This window comes from Panthera onca, chromosome C1 (genome assembly GCF_046562875.1).
Source record: "Panthera onca isolate mPanOnc1 chromosome C1, mPanOnc1 haplotype 2, whole genome shotgun sequence".
Taxonomy (NCBI): domain Eukaryota; kingdom Metazoa; phylum Chordata; class Mammalia; order Carnivora; family Felidae; genus Panthera; species Panthera onca.
This window is the reverse complement of record NC_138346.1, coordinates 177,831,887-177,858,389: the sequence shown is the minus strand read 5'-3', so window position 1 is coordinate 177,858,389 and position 26,503 is coordinate 177,831,887. Positions and strand designations below refer to the sequence as shown.

The window sequence follows — 26,503 nt, the reverse complement described above, 5'->3', positions numbered from 1 at the left end:
TGGGCAGCAGTTTGTCAGGGCCTCTCCGAGATCTCAGGAGCCCGGAACCCATTTTACAGCCTCACGCTAAGACTGGGCAACACTTCCCAAGCTCAGGCCCTGCACTGAGCATCGTGCCAAGAAGTGTTAGGGCCACTGGTTAGGAGCGGGGACTCTGAAGTCAGACCACCTGTTTTGAGGCCTGGTGGCACCACTCACCAGCCATGTGACCGTGGATGAGATACACAGCCTCTGTGCCTCAGCTCCTCTGTCGTGAGGACTAGACAAGCTAGCGCATAGGAAGTGTCTAGAGTGATTCCTGGCTCTCAGCATTAGTCTTCACCCGACGGGAGCTATTAGGTGTGACCTCAAGCAAGTTACTTGACTTCTCAGTGCCTCAGTTTCCTCATCTGTGAAATGGGACTCATAACAGTACTCCCCTCACAGCATTAGTGCAAGGAATTAAATGAATTTAATTTATGGAACGCGCTTAGATCCTGAGAATAACACCAAGCGCAAAGTGCTCAACGTTAACGTCTAACATGTATCTTGTTACAGCTACAAATGCGAGTTACGGTTGTGACCTGTTTCTATTGGCTCTTCCGCCTGCTCTAGTAAAAGACCTGGGCTTTGCAGGCAGATCTGCTGCCTGGATTTGAATCCCACCTGGACTATTTCTTAGAGGAAACTATTACAGTTACTATTTAGAGAATATATATATATATATATATATATATAGTTTAAATGTTTATTTACCTTTGAGACAGAGAGTGTGAGTGGGGGAGGGGCAGAGAGAGAGGGAGACCCAGAATCCGAAGCAGGCTCCAGGCTCCGAGCTGTCAGTATAGAGCCCGATGTGGGGCTCGAACTCACGAGCCATGAGATCGTGACCTGAACCAAAGTCGGCCACCCAACTGACTGAGTCACCCAGGTGCCCCAATAGAATTAAATGAGAACATAAGTGTAAAACCCTTTTTGAACAATGCCTGGCATAGAGTACATTTCAATAAATGTTCCAGCTATTATTCCCACTTGACAGATGAGAAGACCAACTTGGGAGAGGTTATGGAAAGCTAGTGGCAGAGCCAGAGCCAGGTCCTGGGTCCTGGTGGGTGCCAGGGTTGGGGGGGTCCCTTTTGAAGGAGGGCTGGAGATGGTGGGATTAGCCGACCAACACTACTGGGCCAGGAGGTGGCAGAGACAGCCATGAGCCCAGGGCTCGGCTCACTGTGCCAATGTGTGCCCAGACAGCATACCTGGTGCCAACAGATTAAGAGCCTTTCTGTATGGGCAGATGTCCCAGGAGAAGACATCGATGGCAGGCCCTGTTGGTCCAATGGGTGTCTTCGTTCGGAGCCCAAGGACACAGAGGGCTCCTTCCATTGTTGTTCTGAGAGAAGCTGCTAGTGCCATCCAGGTGTCCTGACTAGTAACTTCCCATCCCGCCTTTCCAGCATCACCCCAACATACCTCCCAGCCCCCCTCCCCAGCCCTCCTTCCCATCCCCATCACGACATACCCTTCCGCACCTTCTTGCATTAGCACCTGCTGTTCCCCACTCCTGGGATGCCATTCCCTGTCTTCTGCCTGATGCGCCTTCCTGGAAGCATGAATCATCCCTCTGGGCTCCTCTTGCACTCACCTGAGCTGAGGCAGCCATTTAAACCTTGTCTTGTTCCCAAAAGTCTTTGAGAGGAAAGCACTTTGTTCGTTTCTGTGCTGGTCTCCCCTTGCCCGTCCAGATCCACTGTCACTCTTCTCCACCCTGCTCTGTGTCCTAGGGAGACTGGCCACACGGACTGCATACCTCTGGGCTCGGCCTGAGGAGCCCCCCGGGAGACTGGAGGGCAGGGGGAGAGTGAGGGGTCCCCTGGCTGGCTGTGTTCCTCCAGGAAAGTACTACTTCTCACCGTGAGATGCCTGGTTCTCCCCGCTCCCTGCCCCCCAGGACGCTGAGCTCCTGAGGGAGGGCCGTGTCTGAGCCAGTCTGCGTGTCTGTGCAGAGGGTGGCCCAGAGAAGATACTTGGGAAATGTCCGTGACTCAGACTGCACCGAAGTTCCGAGACTGCCACACACGTGGGATTCGGTGGATGGAGTCACGTGGAGCTCCTCCGTTGATTCACTCAGCCGATCACAGATACTTACTGAAGGGCACGTGTGCCCGGCTCTGGCAGGGGCGGGTGGGATAAAGACTGCCTTCGTGGAGCTGGCGTCGTAGTGACGGGGACAAGGAAAGCACACACACACCTCGCATCATTTCAGACGGTGATACGTCTTACGAAGGAAGGCAAAGGGGTACAAAGTGACAGTCTGGGGGTGGGAACGATTATGGTCTCTTGAAGATCAGCAGGGGAGCTAGGAGTCCGGGGAGACCCTTCCGACTCTGAGATTTGAGGACTCCTCGGGGAAGAGGCCCTCGCCTGGCCGGGGCCTGCCAGCTTCCGGAATCGTACAGGTGGAAGCCCCATGTGGGCGCTCTCCCTGTGTTCTCTCAAGCCTCACGATGACCTCGGGAGGAGCATCTTTGTGTCCCTATTCTGCGCATGAGGAAACTGAGGCTGAGAGAGGTTAAGCAACTTGCCCGAGGTCACACAGAGTCAGGGCGAGAATGGAAATGAACGCCGGTCTGCCTGACCAGGAGGCCAGAAGGCATCTTCCCAGGGCTGGCACTTCCATTTGCCAAGGATTTCCTCATCTGTAACGTTGGCTCTACCGGGACAGGCAGGTGGGAGGACCCGAAGCTCTCGGTTCGGGGTAGGCAGGCCCGAGACCATATAACCAGTGCGGGGGGGGAGCTGGGGTTAAGGCCTCCACTCTCCACCAAGGGGAAACTGGTACACGTACACACACCATCAGACACTCTTCCTGGGCCAGGGCGTGTTGGCTAATGGGTATCATTTTAGCCCTTTCATTTCTAATAGACACTGTACCGTCAGAAAGACTGTCATTTCCCATGGCTCAGGCAGGATAATCAACGTGTCAGCTGCCCAGAGGGCTGGGAATGGCAGTATCTGGGCACGTCCTTGGGTAAAACCATCCTCTCCCTGTCGGCCGTTCCAGTCCTTTCCCAACCAGACACGGCCCTTGGGCTTGAGAGCTTGGCCTGGGGGCCCAAGAGGCCCCAGCTCAGGAAAGAACTGCCTCCTCTTGGCCTCGCTTCAGCATTTCATCACCTGTGACCTGGCGCAAGGCACTTCCTTCCCCAGACCTCAGTTTCCTCATCTGTGAAATGGGGGCAATTATGTCTGCCTCACAAGGTGGCTTACATCAGCTGACACAGCTCAAACACTTGCCATGTAGCTGGTGCTTATGAGTCGTCGCTACGACAGCGATGGTGCCAGAGGTGATAATGATGCTTGTTACATTTTAAAAACAGGAACTGTGGCCAGAGAAGGGAATGGGTTCCTGAAGGCCACACAGCAAGCCAGTGGCAAAGTTGGGCCGAGAATTTTGGTTTCTAGGCTGGAGCTTTTGTATGAACTCATAGGTCAAGGTCATAACAGGTTTGTTGAATTCTTCTCAGGTACTGGCCACTGTCATGCATGATCTCAGGCCCCACACAGAACCAATGCAGCGGGTGTTATTTATCATCACCCCTGCTTTGCAGGCAGGAAGGCTGACCTTGGGGGCAGGGGGATGTAATCAGTCTTGTCCAGAGAAACTGAGACCCAGGTGGTTTGTAGGCTGGCAAAGGTAGCTCAGTGGCTAGAGGAATCTGAGAGGGAGAAGGTGGGTGAGAGACAAAGAGGACGGGGTCTCTGCTCCCAACACCCCGGGGTGTCAGTCAAAACTCCCCTGCTGGCACATTATCCTGGCAGACCTCCCTAGTTCATCGTGTTGCTACAATCTTACAGCAAGCTATGAACAGTGGTCCCATTTTGCAGATGGAGATATCGAGGCCCACAGACTCAAAGTGACTTGCCCAGGTTTGCACAATTAATGAGAAGAACTTGGACTTGAACCAGTTCTCCTAATGTCCAGGCAACTCTTTTTCCCTTGCTTAATTTTTTACTTTGTTGGCTTTTCTCACTCTCGTTTTCTCTGCAAGTTACTGTCTGCCTCCCTCTCCCCGAAGCTGCTACACCTGGGTGTAGACATCTCAAAGGCAGGAAATCTCATTTGACTTCTTCGCTGCTGGGTGCTTGGAGCCGGTCACAACAATGGGGACAAAGCTGGAAACAAGTGGATGTTGGTTGGGTTGTTGAAAGAACTATAATCAGGCTCCAATTCACTTACTTGAGCACCGTGGTCAGCATGGTCAAGGTGGAGATTTCTGTTGATTGTGAGTGATTCATTACGCAAATATACGGGTGAGCAGGGGAAAGTGGTGTATTACAACTGTATTTCTTTATTTATTTTTCATTAACAAGGCTGTTCCACTTGGAGCTCTGGGGGGACTGGACCAATTTGCTTGAGGATGCCAGAAAGCACCAGGAACCCAACCCATGCTCCCCGTAGTGTGAACTTAGAGAAACACGGGGATGCTGGAGTAGCTCTGAGTGAAATCCAATGGCAGGAAAAGGTCCACAGGCTCCAAAGAGAACTCATCTGAAGGGAAACAATGGACTCAACATCAGGGGTGAGGACAAAGACACAGGAACTTCAGTCAGCTTTGCAGTCAAGGATCACGATCTATTTAAGGAAAAACGCCAACATGAAAGAGACACCAGTCCTCAGCTTCCAGCCTCACTGCTGAGCACAGTGTGGGCCCGCCTGTGTTTTATGCAGGGATCTGACCTCGCAGGGCATCGCCACCTCTTCAGACAGGATCCACTGGGATGCGCACGACCAGCCTCCAACAGCGACACCACATGGCGGAGGCTGGGATGACAGCACTAGGTGGGGTTTCGGCTCCCTTTCTCTCTGTTTCTGGAGTTTGGAGGCAGGACTGGCCTGCTGTGGATGAAGTCCTCAAGGTTCCTGAGTCAGTTCAAGAGAGTGGAGGCCCCTATACAGTTACTAAATTTCCTGCCAATGAAGGCTTGTGATGAACCATTAGTTGGAAAAATAAAAGATGCCCTTGTTTTTATCCCGAGTGGGTAAAGCACTTGTGCAAGTTACAGAACAAGTGACCAGTGACCACAGCTATCCATGATGCCAAGTAACACACACAGGAGTCTTCTTTTCTACTGCAGGCCATCTTTCAAATTAGTAACAATTGCACACACACACAACATGACATAGTTTACAAAGCTCATATCCATTCGTGCTCTTCTCTGAGCCTCACACCAGCTCTGTGAGCCTAGGAAACTGAGTCTCGGAGAGGGACAGTGACTTGTCCATGGTCGCCAACAAGTCGATAAAGCCTGGTCTGCTCCTGTTTTGGGGACCGCAAGCTGCCTCCCAGGGAAGCCAGAACCCAGGTCCCTTGCCTGCTCACAGCAGCATCAGGACCACGATGGCAATGACCATGAGGACTCCAGCCAGGATGCAAAGGCCCAGGAAGACAATGTCACTGGTGTCTTGGGTCACCATGGCCACAGGGCCCTCCAGGGCCTCCACCTCATCCCTGGGTGGCGCTTCCTGAAGATGCTCGGCTGTGGCAGCATAGGGCCCCAGCCAGTCGGAGCCAGACAGCAGGTGGATAGAAGCCTCCTTGCGCCGTGGCTCACAGCGGACCTCGTACTCATGGATGTCCTCCTGCCCACCAGCCGAGAAGTCAATGTACAGCACGCTGACGATCACCGACGTGTTGTTCCTCCTCTGTGGGGGGGTCACAGGGCACTCACTCGCACCTGAAGGGGCCAAGGGCTGACCCTGTTCCTCTAGATATGTCGGGACTCAGTGCCAAGGGGGCAGAACCCTAGGAGCCTGGGTTCTAGTCCCAGCTGGGCCACTGCCTCCCTTTCTGCTTGGAGCCTCAGTGTCCCCACCTGTAAAAAGGACACCATGGGGATGTCTGGAAGGACAATATCAGTTTTGATGGGTCAGTGCTTGCTCTGGCTTCAAGGAGGCGGGGTCTATGAGAGAGAGTAGCAGCAGTAACAGGGACATTTGCCATGATCCAGCCTCTGCTTCAAGTGCATTATCTCATTTAATTCTCACAGTGACCCTCTCTTATTGGCACCATTAATACCCCCATTTTATAGATTAGGAAACCGAAGCCCAGAAGTTAAATCCCTTGTCTGAGGTCACACGACACACAAGTGACATGGAACTGGAGTCCCTGGCCATCCCAGTGGCACCACCCAGCTTTAGGCAGAGCCGCCGAGGAGTGAAATGTGGGGGGCCTGGCACACTGCTGCCCTCCCTACCCCTACAGATGAGGGAGGCAGGAGGCAGGTCGCCCTGAAGATGGTGGGGTGTTTGGGTCCAGAACTGAGGGGCAGTGTTTTAGTGGGCAGTCTGGCGTGGCCTGGAGCAGGGGGCTGCAGTGGCACAGGGCTAGTCTCCCCACCAACCCCAAGTCTGCAGCAGCTGTTACACCCCTCAGGCTGCCCAACCACCCATGTCCAGTGGTAGCACTTCTGAGCTGATGCTTCTTAACAGCGAAGCTGCCTAACGCAACGCGAGCAAGCAGGGGCAGTCGGCAGCTGTCGTCACTGGACACTGGGCGACCCCTCTGGGGAAGGGTGTGAAAGGGAGTCACAGAGGGGCTTCCAAAAGGCTCGGATTCCATGTCCCCAAAAGAGGCTTCTGCATGTGCACCCTCAACCTGTCTGCCACCACACCCTCTGGGGAAGACTGATGTCCTAGATTTTTGTGATACAGAATTGGGCTACTGGATGAAGAAAGACAGGACCTGTGAGTGGCAGGGGACCCAGTGAAAGGGTCAAGTGAATCCACATAGTAAAGAAGGGAGAAAAAAAATCACATAAAATGGGGATGAGGGGAAGTTTTAGGGGTTTTCGATGAGTGAGAGACTTGAGGGGAAAAAGCCACACAAGACGTGGTTGGTATTCTGGTTATGAAATCAAGTCTCCAGTGTTTTTTCAGAGATGCACAGAAAGGTTGTCATTGCCTTTGGCTGTTTGAGCTGCGCATCTTTGGAAGCGACCCGATGCAGAGACTGGTCCTCGTGGGTCTAGGACTTATAAGGGTGACACTAGGGATCCAGGAGTCTACGGTTCTCAGCTTTTATGTTTCCCATGATATTGGCTCCAAGATTCCATGATTTTTTGGTTCCAAGTTAGGGTGGTGGTTCCATGACTCGGAGACTCCGAGTGTCTGTGATCCCTTATTCTCGACTTCATGGTTCCCTGCCTCTGGGATTCTCTGTCGCCATCATTTCATGGCTCTGTGGAATGAGGACTCAGGGCATGGAGTAGGGGGGAGGGCAGGTCATCTTGGCAGCCAAGACTCTGCCCCCACTTCTCTTTTTCCTCAGGTCTAAAGGACAGAGATTTCCAGGAGGCTGGGGAAGCAGAGGGGCGGGCTGGAGGGGCCAGAGGCATATATTCAGCTAATGTTGGAGGCAGTAGGGTTTGCTGGAAAGTGTGTGATTTCTGCCAAGCCAGTCTGGCACATCCCTGGATACCAAGGCTGGGGATGGGAGCTCCTTCTGGGGGTGGGCGGGGCGGGGGGGGATGTCTCTCCTTTCCCCTCCAATCTGTCCTAAGAATACAAACATCCCAGGTGCTTGGGCTGCTGCCAGTGACTCCGAGGGCCCCAAACCTGGAGTCAAAGCCTCGAAAATATAAGGATAGTAGAAAAAACTCATTTATTTGTAAGCCTCACTGCCTTTGGAGGGAAGTGGTTCCTGTTACTTGAAAGGCCCTTTTGTTGTGTGGAGCCCAGGGACGATTTGGATCACGGGTTGGGGAAGGGGTAGCAGGGGGCAGCAAGGGCTGCATGTTAAAGGGGTGGGGACTGGGTGGCGAGGAGTGCCCAGGAGAAGGCAAGGAATGGCAGGAAGGCCTCCGAGGATGGTCAGGGTCAGGGCCTTGCAGGAGGAGCCTTCAGTAGGGGCTTTTGGCCGTCACTGCACTGTGCAGCGGGGCCCCCTGCTCTGTCTTCCCTGTTTGAGTATTTTGTCATGTCTACACTGAGCAAGTTTGTTGGGGTAAAGCCAAGAGGGGCTGAGTTCTGCACCCGGGCTTGTGGGGTCACTGGAGCCAGAATTCTCAGGAATCGCAGGTGCCTCTCAGCAGGGGTCAGACCCTCTCCCTCACGCCTGCCCTCCTCCCCCCCCCCCCCCCCGCCCCTGCTCCTACCTGAGACTCTGTGCCGCAGGCGTCGAAGCGGGCCTGGATCCGGAAGGTGCTGCCGACTTCCTGGGCGGCACAGCTCCGGCTGCCCAGGTAGACCTTGGTCCGCTCCAGCGGTGCCAGTGCCTGTGCGGAGATCAGGATCTGGAAATCCGTGCGAGAGCAGCTCACGTTCACGGGCACGACTGGGGATGGAGGGAAGGAGGGGCTGGAGGCCTTAAGGGGCAGGTGGTCTGCCCCCAGCACCCCCAGAACCCCACCCAAAGGGTGGTGTGTGGGAAAACCAAGGCTCGGAGAGGGGAGACTCCTATGCAGCCCTATGGGGATGTTTTACACGTGTTACTCCACTTAACTCCATCAGACTATGAGCTCCAGGGCACGCACCAGGCCCTCTCGTGTCCTTGCAGCCTGGCACAGAACTTGGCAGGGGCCGTGGGGTGCTGAATGAATGAATGAATGAATAAGTGAATATTCTTAACCATAAGAAGAGCTACCATTTGCTGATCTCTTTGCGATGTGCCAGGCAATTCATTCAATCATTTAACACATATTTATTGATGGCCCGCTACGTGCAGGCACAATTCTAACAGGCACCATGGAAACAGAAACAGAAGAACCCAAACTCCCTGCCTTCTTGGAGCTTACATTCTAGTTGGCGAGGCGGCAATACATATGTAAAATAAAATACATGTCAGAGTGGGCTGAAAGAAAATCAAGCAAAAAAGAAACAGGGAAAGCAGGGGATATGTGGGGAGGTGGGGGAGCAGAACAGTAGTTTTGCAGAGGGTGGTGAAGGAAGCCTCACTCTCTCCCCACGATGACTCCATGAGGTGGACACAACTAAACCCATTTTACAGTTTCGGAAACTGAAGCTCTGAGAGGTGAGGCTGTTTACGGTGGTTGCGTTGGGATTTTAACCGTTATTGAGTCTATAGGATCGGGTCTTTGGGTATCTCCCCACCCTATACACACAAGATGGTGTGATGTTTTGTGTCTAGGTGTATTTTGTATTTGAGCATGTGTATTGGGGGGGGTGGGCTGTGCTGGCTGGGGCGGGGGCAGTGGAAGGGGAGGAAGGGGTGGCTGGTGGGAGGGAAAGGGAAGAGCTGGCAGGCAGAGGCCTGGAACTCTCAGCCCCTCTCCAGGAAATGCCTCAGACATATTTCAGCCTCTGGTGTCTGGGCAGTCGGGGATTTATGGGCCCGCCGTCTCCCACGATGATCTCGGTGGCGCTGAACTGTGTGTCACCCCTGATTGATGCTGAGCTTGTCCTCCAGCCGGGAGGCCGCCTGCAGCCTGGGCCACATCTGGAGCCTGGCCCAGCGTGAGTGCCCCTGTCTGACCCTGGGCTCCCATGGGGATCTGGGGAGGGTGGTGGGGTGGGTGGGAGTGGGACTCCTGGCCCTGGAACAGAGCCAGGATTTGAGCTGCCCCACCCTCAGTCTCTGGAGGAACCAAAAGGAAAAGGGGCTTGTCCAAGATCCCACAGAGCTGGAAGAGGACCCATGCCCAGAAACAAGACTATTAGAGCCAAAGGGGATTTTAAAGATCCTTCAGCCAGTGTCCTCATTTTACAGATGGAAAAACTGAGACCCGCAGAGAAAAGACAACTTACCAGTTGGCTGTGGCAGATCCCATGGCACCTGGCTCTTTGGAGTGAAACTCTAGAAGGGGTTGCTCTAAAAAGGAACAGCTCTCCCCTCCCCAGTTTATGGATGGAAACAACTGAGGCCCTGGAGGGTGGGTCTGCCCAGGTCACTTTGCTGCCACTAGATCGCTGAGGCTCTGCTATTTCCCTCCCCATCACCACTTGTGTTGGGGGTAAGGATGGAGGGGAGATGTTTTGAATGCAGACCAGGCCTGAGACACAGGAGGGAAAAAAATCCACCCTCAGCAAGCATGTCCTCGGAGTCAGGCACTGGGACCTGTCTGCCTCATTTCATCTGAATGACCACCTACCTAGGACACTTACCAACCCCTTGTACAGATGAGGCCATTGGATGGCTGGTAAATGGCAGCATTTCGATGTGGCACTGGTCTGTCTGAGCTCAGCCCTGACTCCCTCCCCTCAGGCCCCGCTCAGCCACAAAGGAGGCAGGCATGAGTTCTGGTCCTGGCTGTGTCCCCACTGCCTGTGTGACTGTGGTGGTCTTTCCTCTCTCTGGACCTCCCTTCCCACATCTGCACAATGAGGAGCTTCTCTCTGCTCAGACAGAGGGCAAAATGGGTCCAGAGCACAGGCATTTCTGGGCCCATGGCCCAGGGAAGGGGATGAGAAGACAGCAGAGATGGTGGACGCTGCTGGCTGGCAACTCTAATGGGCATGATGGAAGCTGGAAAAGCCCAGTACCAGCTTCCTCAGCTGCCTCTGAAGTTCAAACTAATGAGACCAAGAAGTCTTTTCAGGGCTTCTGAAAATGCTTTTGCTTTCCTGATAATGGGACATTTGTAGCTGGCATCTCCCCTACCCTCTTCCAGCCTGGAACACGGATATGATGTCTGGAGTCGTAGCAGCCATCTTGCAGTCAGAAGGCCAAGAGAATCCCAGAGATACCGGCTGAGACAGTGTTAAAGTCCCTGAACCAACAAAGCAGCTGCCTAGCTGGAGACTTCTTGTTATGTGAGGGGAAAAAAGGCCATTTGTACAAGCCACTGTCAGTCAGGATTTATGACCGACACAAGCAAAGCTTGTTGGCATCTCCATGGTTATGCCAATTGTTTATCATAAGTAACGTGGCCATATTTTGTGGACTGCCCCTGGATACATAGGATAAGCCACAGCTCAAGAGAGGCCAGGGGCCCCAGGGGGAAAGAGACAGATGGGGTCAGGGTGATTAGGGATCGTGGAGTTGGAAACTGGAAAGGCAGGGCCCTGTGGTAGTAGAAATAAGCAAGGGCCACACTGGCAGGTCTCAGAGGTCCCAGGGCAGCAGGTGGCCATGCTGTAGCCACACGGGAAGAGGCTGAGGACACCAGCTGGTGGGTTGGAGAGAGGAAGCTACAAAGACCTGGGACCCCAGCCTTGCCCTCCCCCATCAGCACACCCACACCCTCGACCCCAGCTGACCTCCAATGTAGGCCACAGAGAAGCCCCTTCGGGTGGTGCTGCGGTCTGTGTGCAGCAGAAGCAGAAGCTGGTTGTGACTTGAGGTGACTGGTGCTGGCAGGTGGTGGCCACACCAATTCCCCAGGAGGGGCGCCTCCTCACTGGCCCCATCAAAGGCCGCCAGATGGTCAAAGTCGCAGGTCCTGGTCAGGCTGCTGGGACCCTCCAGATCCAGGTCCAGAAAGAACACCTTGACCCGGTAGCCAGGAGGCAGGCGGATGGTCCAGTGGCAGTGGATGTTGTTAGGGTAGGAGCTGGGGTACTGTGGACTGGAGAAGTTGCCTCGCACAGCCGTGTACACTTCCTGGCATTCTCCTGGATTGGGGAGAGAGGGACAGAGGAGCAATGATGAGAAGGGTGGAGACTGTCACCCTCTGCAGTACAGCTGGGGCAGTGGGCGCCATAAAGGTCCTAAAACCACCCTGGCAGGGGATGGGCACAATGGCCAGTAAACCAGACAATTGATCCCAAAGCCTGCTTTACACTGAAACTGGCTGGGAGCTGGGACTCTCATTCCAGTTGGAAGTCCACGAGGGCTGGCCCCATCAGGAATTCAGTAACAGGACCTAATACGTGTCCTCAGAGTGGAGTCCAAACTTGGACTTGACAGACAAGGTGGCTCATGACCTGACCTTGCTCATTTTCTCACTGCCCCTCACCCAGCCCTACCTCCCAGCCTCACCAAACATCCAGCATACAAGCACACTAAGCCCTCTCTGTCCTCTGTGCTTTTGCACATGCTGACCTCTCTACCTGGAATACCCTTCCCTTCCTTCAGCCTCTGGCTAACTCCTTCAAAACACTACTGGATTCTCTTCTCCTCCAGGAAGTCATCCATGATCCTTACTGTTAGCACCGATCCCAGTGGGTTTTCATTGTCTGTTTCCTTCTCCGTCTCCTCCACTGTCTAGTTCACTTCACTGTCAAGAGTTCATTCATTCATTTGTACAAACATTAATTGAATCCCTTCTATGCGGCAGGTACAAAGACAAACCCGTAGGAACTCACAGTCAGGGGAGATCAATGTGCAGAGCACAAACATAAATGAGAGTGTTAGATCATTGCTAAAGGAGTTGAAAGAAGGGACTCTGACTCAATCAGGAAGACTTCAGAGAGGCGGAGACATGCTTATGCCTTGGTACTGGCCGGGCAGGGACAGACACAGCATGCACGGGGGACTCAAGGTGTAGCCCCAGCCCCTTCTACCTGAGAAGTAGTAGGCCTTGAAGCCCCGACCTCCAATGTTAAAGTCGGACTTGAAAACCACCTGTAGCTCGTGGCCCAGCGACACGAGGGTGGGGGGCCTGGTGCTGCCACAGTAGTGATGCCCGTGGGCAGGGCCGGGCCCCCCAAGGACGACCACGTAGTCATAGGTGCACTCCTCATTGCCCTCCATCTGGAAGTCCGCGAACACCAGCTTGACAGTGGCGGGGCCGGCGGCCCGGATCACCCAGCGGCACTCCACGTTGTTGGGGTAGCTGTCGGGGTACTCGGGGCTGGTGAGGACCCCCGAAAGGCCCGTCAGGACGCCGCCACACACATCTGCAAGGAAGCCCTTCTTAACTGACCTTTCTTCCTCCCCGTGGTCCCCTGGACCCCTTCCCTTGGGAACCGGACACCCCCCAACGTGCCGCTCCCACAGGTATGTCATGGGAACCTCGTCACCATCCCCCGTGCACTTGCTAAGCGTCAGGCATGGGCCCGGCACTTAGCACCTACACAGTCTTCTGACACCATTACCATCACCCTAGAGGAATGCTCAGTGGTTCTCCCCACTTTATGGTTGAGAAAATGGAGGCACAGAGAAGGTAAGTAACTTACTTGGGGGAGTTGGAGTTCACCCAGATAGCCCCCGAGACGAGGGTCCGAGCACAAGGAGTTTATTTGGGAGACACGGGGGGCCCCATGTGAGGAATGAGGGAGCCAGGGTCACTAAAGGGTATTCTTAGGCCAGCTGGTGAGCCCTGTTGGGGAACTCGGGGGAAGGGTGTCAGGCACACGCCTCAGAGTTCTGTCACCTGAGAGAAAGGAGCTGGGGTGTTTGTACACCAACCCCTGAGAGTCCAGGCCGAGGCTGCTGGGGATACAGGTGACCAAATGAGACTTCAGAGGAAGCCTTCAAATAGAGACACGGAGGTTGGCAGGAGCCGCTGACGTGGCGAGGCCCCAGGAACACGGGCAGGGCTCTGACAGCGGGTCACCCAGCTGGTAACAGGGAGAGCCGGAATTGCCTGATTGCAGAGCCCGGGCCCTTGACCTGCTGCTTCTCACTGTCCCCTCCTGTGAGGCCTGTGGGGCACAGAGCCTGAGGTTTCTGAGTTCAGGAGTGTTCTCAGACCTCTGTGACAGATGCGCAAGCTGAGGCTTGGAGAGAGGATCTGATGAAGTAGAGATGGACTTGAAATGGGCTTGTGGTCTGAGGCTTGAGATGTCCTCTCAGCTCCGTCTTCTCTTAGGGGTGTGGCCCCAGGCAAGTGACCCCTGAGCCTCGTGGGAGTAGGAGAGGTCAGAAGACCTGCCCGGCCTGATCCACCAGGCTCGGGCTCATGCAAGAGTCTAAGATGCTGGCGAAAGCCCTCTGGAAGCCAGAGCAGCCAGCGCAATTAGGAGGTGGGTGATGACGAATGACCCGACCAGCTGGAGGCCACCGGCAGGGAGGGGCACTCTGGTATTTCCCAAGACTCCAGAATCTCACCCCAGGGCACGGCTTTGTGAACCGGGCACTAACTACACTGGGCTGGGCGGCTAAGGGCTTGACTTCTGTCTCAGCATTTCCCCCTCCCACAGCCATGTAACCTTGGGAAGCCACACTCCCTCTCTGCTCTCAAATTTATTGTTTGTGAGACGAGAGAGCAGGTTTGACAGTCGCAAGACCCTTTTCAACACTAACACCCTTAGCTGAGGCTTTCAAACCATGCTCTGGGGGTTCACAGGAGCCACCTGGGGCATCTGTCTGCTGGCATGTGGGGCAAGTTTCACTCTTATGCTGTATTCAGACTATCTTTAATGCACTGAAAGACAGCCTCCACAGTCACAGGTCATATATAAACACTTCACTCGTTGGAGGCCATCAATATTGACTTATGGTTTCAGTGATTGACATATAATAAGTAAATGCTAGAGACATGAACTTACAAAATACAGTAAAGGCATACCAATAAAATATTGCCTTCCTCTCTTTTACATATAGGGGATTAACATCAGGTTCCATTTGCTATACAGGTACTTCTGTTTTGTTTTGTTTTTTAATTTTTTTTTTCAACGTTTTTTATTTATTTTTGGGACAGAGAGAGACAGAGCATGAACGGGGGAGGGGCAGAGAGAGAGGGAGACACAGAATCGGAAACAGGCTCCAGGCTCCGAGCCATCAGCCCAGAGCCTGACGCGGGGCTCGAACTCACGGACCGCGAGATCGTGACCTGGCTGAAGTCGGACGCTTAACCGACTGCGCCACCCAGGAGCCCCAAGGTACTTCTGGTTTTAAAAATGTTGGAAAACATCGCTCATGGTATTATGATTTTGATACCCTAACATTTAAAAAACCTAAGGGTCGGGGCGCCTGGGTGGCTCAGCTGGTTAAGCGTCCGACTTCAGCTCAGGTCATGATCTCGCGGTCCGTGAGTTTGAGCCCCGCATCGGGCTCTGTGCTGACAGCTCAGAGCCTGGAGCCTGTTTCGGATTCTGTGTCTCCCTCTCTCTCTGACCCTCCCCCATTCATGCTCTGTCTCTCTCTGTCTCAAAATAAATAAATTTTAAAAAATAAAATAAAAAATTTAAAAAAAGAAAAACCTAAGGGTCTAGGGGCACCTGGGTGGCTCAGTCAGTAAGGTGTCTGACTTCGGTTCAGGTCATGATCTCACAGTCACACTGGGCTCTGTGCTGACAGCTCAGAGCCTGGAGCCTGCTTCCAATTCTGTGTCTCTCTCTGCCTCACCCCTGCTTGGGCTCTGTCTCTCTCTCTCTCAAGAATAAATAAACGTTAAAAAAAATTTTTTTTTAAACCTAAGCATCCAAAACTATGATGAGATCAGTCTGTGATTCTTGTGCTTTCTCATTCCACAATTCTGTGCCTCTAAAGCCAGCTTGGGGAGCAGTCCCACCTGAGCCCCCTAATTGCTGTCGGTAGACCCTGTGTGCCAGGAGCCTCTGTGGTTGTCTATTGCTTGAGCTAACATGATTTAGGCCCTTGGTTTGGGCCTTGGGAGAAGGGAGGAGGTTTGAGCGTATGCAGGGAGGCCTAGAGACAGGAGGAATAAGTCAAGGAGGAGGCCTCTGCCCCCCTCACTAGACTATGGGGCAGGTTTCCAGCCTGGTTGAGGGAGGGAGGGTTAGGGACCTGCAATATAAGAGGCATTAGGAAAGACTTAGGGAGGGAGAGTGTCACCAGCCCCACACAGACCCATGCATATCTTATACTCTGGAGGACTTGGGTTGGGATGGGAGGGGTCTCTTGCCCATCCCCAGAGCATGGCGTCCTCTCTTTTGTCCTGATGCCATGGCATGGGATAAGAAGGATGATGGCAAATGCAAGAGGACAGCGAGACCCTCCTGGGGACTCCCAGGACTACTGCCGTGAAGGTGGGAACCCACAACCACCATGACCACAGCCAGAGGCTGCCTTTGCCCCCGAACTGCGACAGCAGGGTCACCCAGGCTCTGGAGCAGCCTGCAAGTCTCGCCTTAGCCCACTTCTCTTCCTCCCCCCTGCCCCTGCAGGGCCACCCTCTCCCCTGCCAGGATCCCCTTGCCTTTCTGGTAGCCAGCAGAAAAGCCGCGGCTGGCCACGTGCTTGTCTGAGTGGAAGACGACGGACATGACATGCCAGGAGGAGGTGAAGGGCGGCGGGGGCACCCGGCCGCAGAACCTCCCCAGCAGGTTGCCCTTGTCTCCTGAGGCGCCGTTGTAGACCTCCAGGTAGTCGAAGCCACAGGCGTCATGGTACTCCAGGTCGAAGGCGTGGAAGGTGAGCAGCACAGAGGAACCCTCGGCCACCACAATCAGCCAGCTGCACTCTGTGTTGTAGGGGTAGAGCCTGGGGAAGTTGGGGCTGGAGAAGTTTCCGGAAGGTGCTGAGAGCACACCCCCACATTTAACACCTGGGGCAAGAGGGAAGAATGGCTCAGTCAGTGCTGAGGTCCTGTGGGATGGGCCCAGCTACAAAGCTGGGTCTTTGGGATGGGCTGGGCTGAGGGAGCATGAGGCCACGACCCTAAATCAATTCATTTATGCCTATGTGTGCTCATTCATTTGCTTATTCCTCAAATACTTATCAAGCATTCTTTTATTTATTCAACAAACATCATCTGAGTGCCAGGCAATGTTCTAGGTGCTGCGGTTACAGCAGGAGCAGATCAGACAAAAATTCTTGCCTTCGTGGAATTTACATTCTGGTGGGGAACATGGATGATAAACACAGTAAGTAAAATATAGAGCGTATTGAATAGTGATTAGTGCTGTGGAGAAAAATAAAGCAGGGAAAGGAGATAGGAAATGTCAGGGTGGACCTATAATTTTAGATAAAATAGAACTATGTGCCAGACCCTACACGTGTGCAGTGAGGAATTTAAACATTACAAATGATAATACCCCCGCCCTGAGTGAAAATGCGCACAGCTTGTTGCGGTTAAAAGTACATTCTCATATGCACATATTTGCTTATATTTAAAAAAAGAAAACAATGGAAGGAAACATAAAAGTGATTCTCTGTCAGGGGATGGAGTAAACAGAGGGGAAGAAAAGGCATGCTGTCTAGACCTCTTTCAGTGCGACTTGTTTTATGATTTTGACTTTATAATCATGAATAACTTTTAATATAATTTTTAACTTGGCAAAAAAAAAAAAGAAGACATTTTTAAGTAATCCCTAAATATTCCAAACTGAAACAAATAAACTTAGCCATATATCAGGTTGGAGGCACATTCACATGGGGAAAAATGATTCCAAATGATGTGGAAATACGCTTTTTTTTGACTGTATGTTCCTAGTGGGATATATCCCCAGCACAAAATGAACCACGAAGAAATCTGAAATATTACTCAGTAGACTTACTATTTGAATAACAGTCAGTAGTGCTATTTTATAGTATTTTATAAATCGGAATAAAGCATGTATGTTAATGTCAATAGAAGCTAAGACGTTCAGTGTAAGAGGAGAGCAATACAACCATAAAGTTAAAAAATTAAATAGAACACTTGTGGTCCTCGATTTGAATTGAAATTAAGATTTATTTTTATTTCTAAAAAAATTAGTATCCTAGCTCTGTTCACTGAAAAGGTCAAAAAGCATGTAGCCAGGCCTGTGCTGACTCAGAATGGGTGTCTCCCTGGGGAGAGCACTGTGGAACGGGGAGGGGGGGGTTGGTCAGGGGCTGGGAGTTAGGCAAATGAGACAAAGCCAAGCAGTGTGACTGCGGCCACACAGGGGCTCTGGGGGCCAGAGGGAGGGAGGCCAATCTTGCTGGGCCAGCACTGTTAGGGGAGGGACAAGATTCACAGGGAAGGTGATACTTGAGTCTGACCACAGAAGGAACAAGAAGGTTGTTAGTTGGGGACAATCCGGAGGGAGGAATTGACGTGAACAAAACTCTCACGGTCACTTAGACTCCCCCAGCCTCAGTCACGCATCTGGGAAATGGGGTGGCTGCGAGCACCTGGGAGAAAGGGCTGCAGAAGCACACCCGGCTCAGGTTGTCAGCTCCCTGCTGGCCCCTGCAGCAGGCTGGGGCAGGAACCGTGTCTGATTCATCCCTTATGGTAGGAGGACAGAGGGACATTCTGTCCAGTGCCTGTCCTTGTACTTCCCCCGGCCCTGCCCACGGGACAGGAAAAGCCCTGGGAGTGTTGGAGCAGAATTCCTGTGGCCAAGGAGGCCTCAGGCGCCAGCACAAGGGGAGGCCGTGTCCTCCAGCAATCAGCCAGCCACCCGGGACCCCAGGGTCACCCCAGGGTCACCCCAGGGCCACTGAAGCCCCAGAGGCTGGAAAATGGGAACAGCTAGCTTCTCCCCCTACAGGAAGGAGTGAGACGCCTGCATACCCAGCCCACCTCTGCCACCAACTAGGTGAGTGGCACCGTCACCTTCCCTTCTTGGAGGCCCACCCGAACCTGCAGGAAAACCAGGCAGAGGGCTGTTTGCTGAGCACCTGTAACATGCACGCCCCTTGAAGACCAGTGAGGTGACACCCCACCCCACCCCCGCCCCTGGCTTCACAGACACACAACGCTTACAGGGCTGGAGCAGCACAAAGCCACCCGGGACTGGGGTGCAGGCAGAGGGCTCTGCGAGCTCCAAGAAGGGAGCATCTGAGGCTGACGAAAGCGTGTGGAAGTCTTCCTGGAGGAGGTGATGTTTGACCTGAGTTTGATAGATGACCCAGAGGTTCTCAGATGGAAAAGGAGAAAAGGGACCTTCCAGACAGAGGGCACAGTGGGGTGAAAGCTCTGAGGGGGAAGCATTTCCAGAAGGGGGGTATATCCTCTGCCAGGACATGGGATGCCCAAGGGACACAGGGAACCGAGGCTGGATATTACGGAGATTAGGGCCAAACCTGAGAGACACTGAATGCCATTAGGAGGGACTGTGATTTCACCCGCTGGCAGTGGGGAAGTACAGCAGGCTGTCAGGAGGAGAGTAAAGGCTCCCTCCGGCATTAAACCTTCAGTTGTTCTCTGAGCCATTCCCTTAGCCCTTGGTAACTATGCCTCCTTGGACAGGTTACTTAACCTCTCTCTCTGCCTCAGTTTCTTCACCTGTGAAATGGAGAATTCATGCCCACCTTGAAGTTTGCCGTGAAGATGAAATGCAGTCATATTTGTGAAGCACCCAGCACATGGCAGGCACCCCGTAAATACAGTCTTCCACCATCTCAGAAACAAATACATCCTCAACTCAGCCAACTCCCTCCATATGGCCTCCTGCTTTCTGTCCTCCCACATGGAAGCCTCCTGAGGCCCTGGCAGCCACCTGGCCACTCGTCTACCCCCTCCCAGAGCCCGCCTGTCCTCAGGAGCTCCTACCTGTCATGGCTTGGGCCCCGGGGCCTGGGCCCAGCAGAGCCACTGCCAGCAGCAGACAGGACCCCAGCTCTGCCAGCATCTCCTCGCCGGGGCCCCCACAGGTCCGTAGAGCTCGGGGCAGGCCAGGATCTGAGGGTCTGGAGCAGGGGAAAGACAGGTGAGGCTGAAAAGGCCTCTAAGTTAATGGCGACCTGAATAATTCATCAGCCCCTCGAATTAGTAAGCCGATCCCCAGGTGCTTCCTTCATTCCACTCTAAGGTGACGGATCTAGTGTCACCAGGTTTACACATTCTGAGATCTGCACTGGCCACACCGCATCAGGAAGGGAAGCAACTTCGGGAGGGAAGGGAATTTGGTGGTGGAGAAAGGGCATGAGTTTGGGGGCTCGGCAGATCTGGCGTCCGCTCCAGCTCAGCCTCTAGCTTGCCAGGTGGCCAGGTGGCCTTGAACAAGTCATCTAGCTCCTCTGGGTCTCAGTCTTACTCATCTGTCCAGTGGGGCCATTCAGCCCTGCCTACAGGGCTGTCACGGAAATGGGACGGGGTGACGTGTCTTGCAGCCAGGTCGTGGGTGTTTGCTACGGGCTTTCCCATCCCCGCCCATGGGGGGTGCTGATGGGAGGCTCTGATTAGTGGGACCGGTGGGATGAGCATCCCTCAGACATGCTCAGATTAGCTCAGAGGGAGAGTGAAGGAGGTGGTAGTGGACAGCTGATGAGGGAAAAGTCTTTTTCACGGAAGAAGGCAGCTGGAATAACAGAATGGGAAGATAGTAGTGCGCACCTCCCAATGCGATCACAGATCTGGGCCGCGGTGGAAATTCTGGCCAAGAATCTTAGATATTCCCTCATCTGGTCCACAAACCCTGCCTGAACATCACTCTGCGCCAGGCTGTGTGCTAGGAGTCAGGCTGTAGAAATGCCCTCAAGGGCTCTGCGTCTGACAGGAAACAGGATCTTTCTACTTCCTCTACGAGCCCCATTTGGTTCAGTTCAGCCCAGGGCTCGTTCGCGAAGCTCCTTCTCTGTGCAGAGCGTACACCAGGACAGGGCATCTGAGGGTAACACGGCATGTTCCTGCCTCCCAGTGTAGAGGCTGGGCTCTGCTGACGAGATCTGAATCCTGACTCTGCCTCTCCTGCAGGGTGGGAGCAGCCTGGAAAAGTCGCCCAATCTCTCTGAGGCCCAGCCTCCAGAGCGTGAAGAGGAAAAGACAGTAGCTCGTCACTCGCTGAGAGGATACAATGAGATGGTGCACGGGAAGTCTTAGCTGGCGCCTGGCTCCGCGCATGGGAGGAAGCACGATTTTTATTTACCTCAGAGGAACTCAGACAGCCATCTGCCAGACCACATGTTGCCTCTGGCCCATCCTTGTGTCAGGAGGTCCCCGGGGAGCCCTTTGCTGGCAGCATGAGAAGCCACCTGGAAGGTGTTCAGCAGAGAGCATCGGGATTGGTCAGGCCTGAGAGACTGGCTTACCTGTGGGACTTGATTGGCAGCGACAGAAAGGTTCCACTGTCCTGGGCCATCTGAGGGGACGGGAGCTTTTATTAAACACCCACTGTGTGTATGAGAGAGAGCGCTGACCTAGTGCCTGCTGGGTGCTGGGCCTGGTGCCAGAAGCCTCACGTCCCTGTGCTTGCGCCCTTCTAATTTCACAGGCGCACATTAGACTCCCTGTCTTACAGAGGAGGTAACTAATACCCAGAGGGTTTGAGCCTGCTGTCTTGGGTCGAGTTGCTCTGCAGGAGGGCTCTGTGACAAGGGTTTAAGGGCAAGCAGCTTATTTGGGAGGTGATCCAGGAAGCACAGGCAGGGGCGTGGGGAAGTGAGACAGGGTTGAGAAGAAGCCAGTTGAGGGTATGTTGACGAGCAGCTACCATGGTGGGCAACCCGCATGCACACTTCCGGCAGATGGTGTAGACTATGGCCTCAAGTTGTACCGGTGAGGGGCAAGGAATGGCTCCAAAGCACAGGGGTTGCAGGCAGAAGCTGTCTGCATGCCTGGAACGGTGAAAACCAAGATGCAGGCGGGGCTGTGATGGCATCGGCTGAGCCACGCAGAATGGAAGACTGTCACCGTCATCACGACTACACCCTCCACCTGTTATCCCTTGGATCACTCACCTCTGAAATGTTCATCCTACCCTTGAAACAGCCGTCTCTTTCCACACTCCATGCAACCTCTAGTCTCTTTTCCCTGTGCTTGTCCCACACCTGGCATACCCTTTGCCTCATCTTGGGCTTAGATTCCAGGGTGTGACATCTGCGGGGCAAGCCCAGCTGGCTGTATTCTCACCTGCCGTGGACCCCCGAGCACTGCTGGGCAGCGCTCCGTCACCGTGCGGTCAGCACTTGTGCCTGGTCAGCATCTCCAGCCTCTTCTCGGGTCTCAGTTCCACCCCCAGCCTCTCCGTGTTTCCGTAGGTGGCTCTGTCTCTGACCCTCCATGGACATCATCCCAGATAGTCACTAGTCTCCCCTTGCAGACAACCCCAGCCCCTCCAGCAGAAACAAAGAGATGGAAAGCAGACACCCCTTCATCTCCCACCCTGTCTCCAAGTGCTCATCTGTCCCTTCCCTCCAGCTGCAGGATGGTTCCACATCCTGTCCGAGGCCAATTCTACCTCCTATGCCCAGCGCCTGCCCCTCTCACTGACTCTGGGACCTAACCCTCCATTAGCTCCCCTCTCTCTGTGTCCCCAGCCTCTCCTGCCTGGCTTTCCTTCTGTCATCCACATTTAGGCACACGGACGCCTCCCCATCATGGGGGTGGGTAGGGATACAAACACTTTTCACAAACCTGTGTTTCCCTCCAGCTCCCACCCTACCCATCTGCTGGCTGTCAGAGCCAGGCTTCTTGAGAGCAATGTCTACACTTCTTATCTTCACTTTCTCCCCTCCCCTCCCTCCTCTAGGGTCTACAGGGCTGCCGGCGTAGTGCTACCACAACAAAACCAGGATTTGGTTAGCAAAGAGCAAGGCACAGAAGGCTGTTGTGTTGGCAACTGGCAGTAACCACCAGAGTGCCCCTCAGAATCTACAGTGGACTCATTGTCACCCTCCACCCCTGCTGCCCTCAAACTTGCTTCTCCCCTGGGATTTCCTATTCAAGGTGGTGGCACCACCAACCCACAAGCCAGAAATGTAGCAGCTGCCTCGGCTTCCCTGCCCCTCATCCCCACGTACACGGTCCGTGCTCGAGCTTGGTGACCACTTTAGGCTCTGAGGCAACTTCTGAAGCCACCGCTGGCCACACTTACCACCTCGCCCCTGCCTGACGACGGCAAACTCCTCCCTGGCCTGCGTGCCTCTGCTCTTGTCTGCTCTCTTCCCCTCCAAACTGCTCTCTGCCCCGATCTCTCCAAAATGCAGGTCTGACTGCATCACCCCTCTGCTCAGGATAAGATCCCAAGTCCTTTGCTTGGCATTCATGCTTCTTCAGGACATGTCAGACTTTCTTCCCGTCTTGAGTTCCACACCCCAGCCACCGGCATCTCTCTCATTCTTCATGCTCTGTTCCTTGAGCCTGAACTGCCCCTCTTTCTGCTCCATCGTCCCTTGATGGATGTTGTCATCTCCTCCAGGGAGTTGCCCTGTCCCCACCCCAAGCTGGGAGAGTGCTCCCCCTCTGAGTGCTCCCCTAGCACAGCGAGGGCCACCTGACTCTTTTACGAACATCCTCTGTCTTTTGGGGCTTTTCGCTCCAGTGCCTCCCACGGGGCTTGGCCCAGGGCACATCATCTCATTGTCTCCGTCCCCACTGCACACCTGCCCCTAGCACATCCTAAGTGCTCAGCAGCCATTGACGGATTGAACTACTCAGGAACACACAGCTAGGAAGCATCCCTATCAATTTGAGCCCATGTTCATCTGTGCCCAAAGCATGTCCTTTTAAATCCCCCCTCTGCCCCAGGGGGAATGGCAAGGGTCTGGTGTGGTTTTGCCTGGCAACTCCCAGAACCAAGACCATGTGGGTTCAGATTGCAACTCTGGCAGCTACTAGCTGTGTGATCTTGGGCAAGTCACTTCGCCTCTCCAGGCCTCCGTTTCCTCAGCTGTGAGATGAGAGTGGCTACCTGTCAGGCATTGTGAGAACTAGATGGCTAAGGCATGTGGAGTGTGAGGAAGAGTGCCAGTCCCACTAAGCTCGGGTACATGCTCTCCCTTATCCTGCCTTCCGTTTGCGCGGACCCCAAAGGCTACACAGACCTCAGGTCTGCTAGTACTTTTCAACTCTCCTGGAAGTCTCTAGTGGGTGGGGCCTCCCTGCCCGGCTGCCCTCCCTCCAATCAGCAGCCTGGCCTCGGCCTCTCTCCCGGTCCCTGGTCCCCGGGGGGGGGGGGGGGGTGGTGGAGAAGGAACAAAGGCTGCCTGCTGCCTGCCCATGAGGGTCATTAGTGCCTGAGCCGCCCACGGGACAGTCAACCCCGGGCTCCTGGGGCCCTGCCAGAGCCTGGCTGTGCAGACTCCCACAGCCGAGCCCTGAGGACACACTTTCAAACTTCCAGGGGGTGTCTTGGCATAGAGATGCCTCCCCTCTCCATGACTGGCTCTGCTGCATCTCAGACGCCTAGCGGACACAAGAGCTGTCTCTGAGGGGCACTGTGAGTATGTCCGGGGTGGAGGGCCTGCTGCCGTACCTGTCTGTTTCAGCCACTGTACAGACACCGTACAGACTGTCCGTCTCTGGGTGTGCCTGCGTCATCATCTGGTCATGCCGTTTCCCCGGGCACACGAGCTCATCTTAGTGTCTGTGCATCAGGCACCAGGTACATTAATCTCTCTGTGGGTGACTGTCCACTTCTGAGTGTGAATATGCCCTTTGCTGCTGTACCCAACACTGTGCATTCATATCCGTTTCTTTGCACACACGCCCATCTCTGTGCATGCACATGGACCACACCTACTTCTGCCTCTGTGTATCCACGTGTCTCTACCTACACGGATATGCAGGTATGCCTGCGTGTGCCCAGCTCTCTCTCTCTGGATCCGTACAAACACATCTGAGGGAATGTCCCTCCCTGGCTGTGTATCTGTGTCTGAGTGCAAATGTCAAGCTGTGTGCATGCATGACCGTGTCAGGGGCTATGCACCTCTCCACACATACATTTATCTTTATATGCTCATGTCTATTTCCACAGGTGCACAGCTGTATCACCTCTGTGGATATACATCTGTGCCTGGGGCCCCTCTCCCCTTCTTTTCCTATCTGCATTCTGTCACTCCACCTGGGGACAAGGTTTGGTGCCCATGGGACAGCAAGGGTGCTGCCTAAAGCGTCCCTTTCCCACAGAGGTCTGAGCTGACAAAAGGGGGTGTGACAGAGGGCTGGGAGCAGGGATGCCATGCCAACCCAGGGGATTCCTTGGGTGTGCCCCAGGGAGCCACATCTCTCCATTAACCAGGGCCCTGGGGACTTAGGGGGAGTTCCCATGAGTATGGGCCCAGTGGCAGAGGCCAGGAGCACCTGGGGAGCACCCACTTAATATCAGCAGGGTGCAAGATGGGCACGTCATATCCCAGACTTTCTCTGCCAGGGCCTGATAGAAAGCCACGGGGTGGCACAGGGTGAGTGGGCGAGTGTGTGATGGAGGGAATACAGACAGCCAGCAACCAGGAAAGCCAGTGAAGGGAAGGGTCAAAGAGCAAGGGGGAAAGCCAAAAGCAGGGGAGGCAGGTCCTGACCAAGACAAGGCTGTTGGTGGGTTGGGGTAGAGTCCCAGGAGACATGAGGAGGGGGCTGCCCCTCACAGATCTAGGAGCCACAACCTGGCTCCAGGGCTGGAACTCTGTGGAGAGGAGGCCTCCCTCCCCTGTCTCCCCTCTAAGTCTCTTGTTTTTCTCTCAGTCGCCCTACCCTGTCCTTTCCCAAGGCTACATTGCAAAGGCCACATACCTGGAATGATGTCCCAGAAGAACAGATGGGCCAAGGACCAGGTTTCCCTGAGAGGCCCTGGACAAGGGCGTGACCTTCACAGCCTCCGGCTCCTGGGCCAATGAGAAGAAAGTGAGAAGGGGGCCAGGATCGCCACCATTTGTGGGGCCTGCCCGGCTCGGGGTCCTTCCACATCGGATCTCACCGAACCTTCCAACCATGCAAGGAGGGGCTACCGCCCCCATAGCACAGCCAGGGTGGGTGCACTTGGTCCCGGGGCAGGGCGAGAACCAGGGGCCAGGCAGAGAATGGGCCCCTCATGGGACCTGCTCACCGTCAGCTATGCGAGGGCACTGCCAGTAGCCCACAGTTTAGTGGAAAGGGTGACGGGTCTGGGTTCAAATCTTCCTGGGTTTGGACGCGTCTTCCCCATCTGACAGGCTGTGTAACTTTGGGCAAGTCACTCACTTGCCCCGGAGCCTCAGTTTCCTCATGTGTGAAGGGGGTTACTAATGCAGCTCTCTATCTGGGCTCCCTGGGCTGCCGAGAGGACCAAATGCAAGATCTGAGAGCAAAAGGGCTTTGTGAACCATGAAGAGCTGTGCACGGTTGGTGTCTGGAGGGGGCTACGGCAACAACTGGAGTAACCACTATAGTGAGCTGGGCGTTGTGCTAAGCCCTTTGTGTAGGTCGCCCCCTGTAATCCACACGTCCCCTCCAAGGAGGCCCCACCATCGCCCAGTGCACAGGCCGGGGCACAATAAACACCCAGGATCACTGTCTTCCGTAAATGGCAGGACTGGGATTCTAGCCCAGGACTGCAGAGCTGCAGGGCTGGTGCTGAGTACTGGGTGGGTTCCAGGGAAGCCTGATCACTGGGGGTCCCTGAAGAGGCAGGGCCTGGAGCAGAGGGGTCAGGGAGGCTCTGGAAGGGAGCCTCCTGCTGGCCCAGCTTTTCCTGTCACCTCCCTTTGATAGCCAATTAGTCCTGCTGCTTTGGTGGGCAGGACCTTTAACACGCCAAGGCACGGTCCAGGAAGTTCATGGTTACTTACATAAGGGGAAACTGCCCTGGTGAGCTTCCCTGCCTCAGGAGAGGCTGCTGGAATGGCTGTCCCAGGATTACAGCCTCCAGAGAGGTGTCCGGAGTGTTTGCCTCCTCTTACTCCTCTGGGCCCTCCTGTCCTTTCCCCTTCTCACTCTCACACCACAGTCCACCTCTTACCAGCTCCCTCAGCTACCCCTCCTCGCCCAGAGCTCGGGCACATGGGAGCCTTCCAGAGCCTCCTGCCTTGCACCAGATACCAAGCCTAAGACCTTCCTGCCCCACTGGAAAGCAACTGTTGAACTCACTGTTTGCCAGGCACAAGCATATCCA

General features: G+C 54.4%; 2 protein-coding genes across 2 annotated transcripts in view; one reads left to right on the top strand and one right to left on the bottom strand.

Annotated features, from left to right (window-relative positions):
* The window catches only part of TCEANC2 (transcription elongation factor A N-terminal and central domain containing 2), a 69,967-nt gene extending 65,504 nt beyond the window's left edge, over positions 1–4,463 (top strand). The window contains exon 6 of the transcript XR_014138107.1: positions 4,351–4,463. The gene's annotated coding sequence lies outside the window, so the exon portion shown is untranslated. The remainder of the gene's footprint in view (positions 1–4,350) is intronic.
* CDCP2 (CUB domain containing protein 2) lies at positions 753–26,503 on the bottom strand. Its single transcript, XM_060625911.3, has 8 exons — positions 26,479–26,503; positions 25,147–25,238; positions 19,249–20,776; positions 15,982–16,329; positions 12,440–12,775; positions 11,195–11,548; positions 8,134–8,312; positions 753–5,683 (listed from the first exon to the last, which is right to left on the bottom strand). The coding sequence occupies exons 3-8, from the start codon at positions 19,325–19,327 to the stop codon at positions 5,357–5,359; spliced, it is 1,623 nt and encodes a 540-aa protein (XP_060481894.3). The 5' UTR covers positions 19,328–20,776; positions 25,147–25,238; positions 26,479–26,503; the 3' UTR covers positions 753–5,356.

Bases quoted from the DNA above. Each gene is read 5' to 3' on its own strand.
- CDCP2 (XM_060625911.3), bottom strand. From the start codon at position 19,327: ATGCTGGCAGAGCTGGGGTCCTGTCTGCTGCTGGCAGTGGCTCTGCTG. The intron at 8,313-11,194 runs GTCAGCTGGGGT...CTCCATCCCCAG, and splicing joins CTCTGTGGCCTACATTGGAG to TCGTGCCCGTGAACGTGAGC. The intron at 5,684-8,133 runs GTAGGAGCAGGG...ACCCCCCCACAG, and splicing joins CCTGCGGCACAGAGTCTCAG to AGGAGGAACAACACGTCGGT.